General features: G+C 43.2%; 1 protein-coding gene across 1 annotated transcript; it reads right to left on the reverse strand.

Annotated features, from left to right (window-relative positions):
- Nucleotides 1-558: 558 nt before the first annotated feature.
- LOC131246297 (uncharacterized) lies at nt 559-999 on the reverse strand. Its single transcript, XM_058246260.1, has one exon. The coding sequence runs from the start codon at nt 997-999 to the stop codon at nt 559-561; it is 441 nt and encodes a 146-aa protein (XP_058102243.1).
- Between the last annotated feature and the right edge of the window lie 313 nt (nt 1000-1312).

The raw sequence follows: 1312 nt of genomic DNA on the forward strand, positions 1-1312 counted from the left end.
AAATCCACCTATCTATGAAATAGGAACCATTTGATCAATGGTGTTTAACATGGATATGGTCGAAGTTCATTTACATAAAAATAGGTCCAATTAACAATTTGATCCATCTAATTGTTAGGCTGCATCATGGATTGCTTATAATTCTAAATAATAATTTCTGTTAGATAACTATATATAATCATCCAACCCATGGCTTCAGAAACGGTCAGCTGCTGAAAATAAGGCCAAATCAAAGATGGATTGAATCATTTGATTAGTGTGATAGCCAATGAAAATTGTGATCTGGATTCAATGGACAGTTCAGATCAATCAATTAAACTGTCCAAGTGAACCATGCAACTAGGATCATGATAGCGTAAAATGCTCTGAGAGCACTAGAGCGTTTCTCATCGGCTAATATCAGATTCCCATAAAAACATACCAATATTGAAATAGACAACCCGAGTCCAAAAATTCCAACCTCAAGGCGACAGAGTATGAAATACCAAAACAAAAGAAGCCGGAATCTGACACCACATAAGCGGAATATTTCATTACAGAGCCGGAGAATCTTCGACGTCAAACTTGGGAGATACCGAAGGCGGTGCCCGTGTAGCGTTCGGATCCGGTTTTCCTGACAATGGAGTTGAATTCCGGCGACGTTCCGGCCGAGTCAACGCCCTTCTCCCAAACCTCGGGAATCGTCGGCAGAACTCCTCCCTGGTAAAACCCAAATTCCGAGCACCCGTCTACTTGGACAAACGTACCGGACGTGGGTTTCGCCCCGAACACGAGACGAAGGAGTTTTTGAAGTGAGCGAGAGATCATCGATGATTTTCGCGGGGATGACCGACGGGAGGGCACCGATAAGTGGGGCATGGAGACGGTTCTAGAAGCAATGGCGGAATCAATCTTTTCGTTGAATGATTTGAGCTCGTGGGAATCGTAGAGGCCACTTTCACAATCCCAAACATTGGATTTGACTTCTTGGGTCGCTTGATTCTGGTTTTGCACTTGCATTTTTCTCTTTCGCTAACTTGCACTCTTTCAAGAACTTCGACTGAGAGAGAGAGAGAGAGAGAGAGGAGGGAGAGAGGGAGAGGTACGTGTATGAAGGGATTTTAAAGAGAGATGCGAGAGCATCGACGAATAAAGTTATACGGAATCCTCTACTACACCTGTTTTACACCCAGTGCGTAAAACACCCAAGCTTATGGGGCCCACACTTTTATACATATATGTAAAATCCACTCCGTCTATCATATTCTTTCCTAGATTATATCACGTGAGAAAAACAATTCATCGAGATCCACAACTCAGGTGGGTCACACGA

The sequence above is a fragment of the Magnolia sinica genome, chromosome 5 (genome assembly GCF_029962835.1).
Source record: "Magnolia sinica isolate HGM2019 chromosome 5, MsV1, whole genome shotgun sequence".
NCBI classification, from domain to species: Eukaryota; Viridiplantae; Streptophyta; class Magnoliopsida; order Magnoliales; family Magnoliaceae; genus Magnolia; species Magnolia sinica.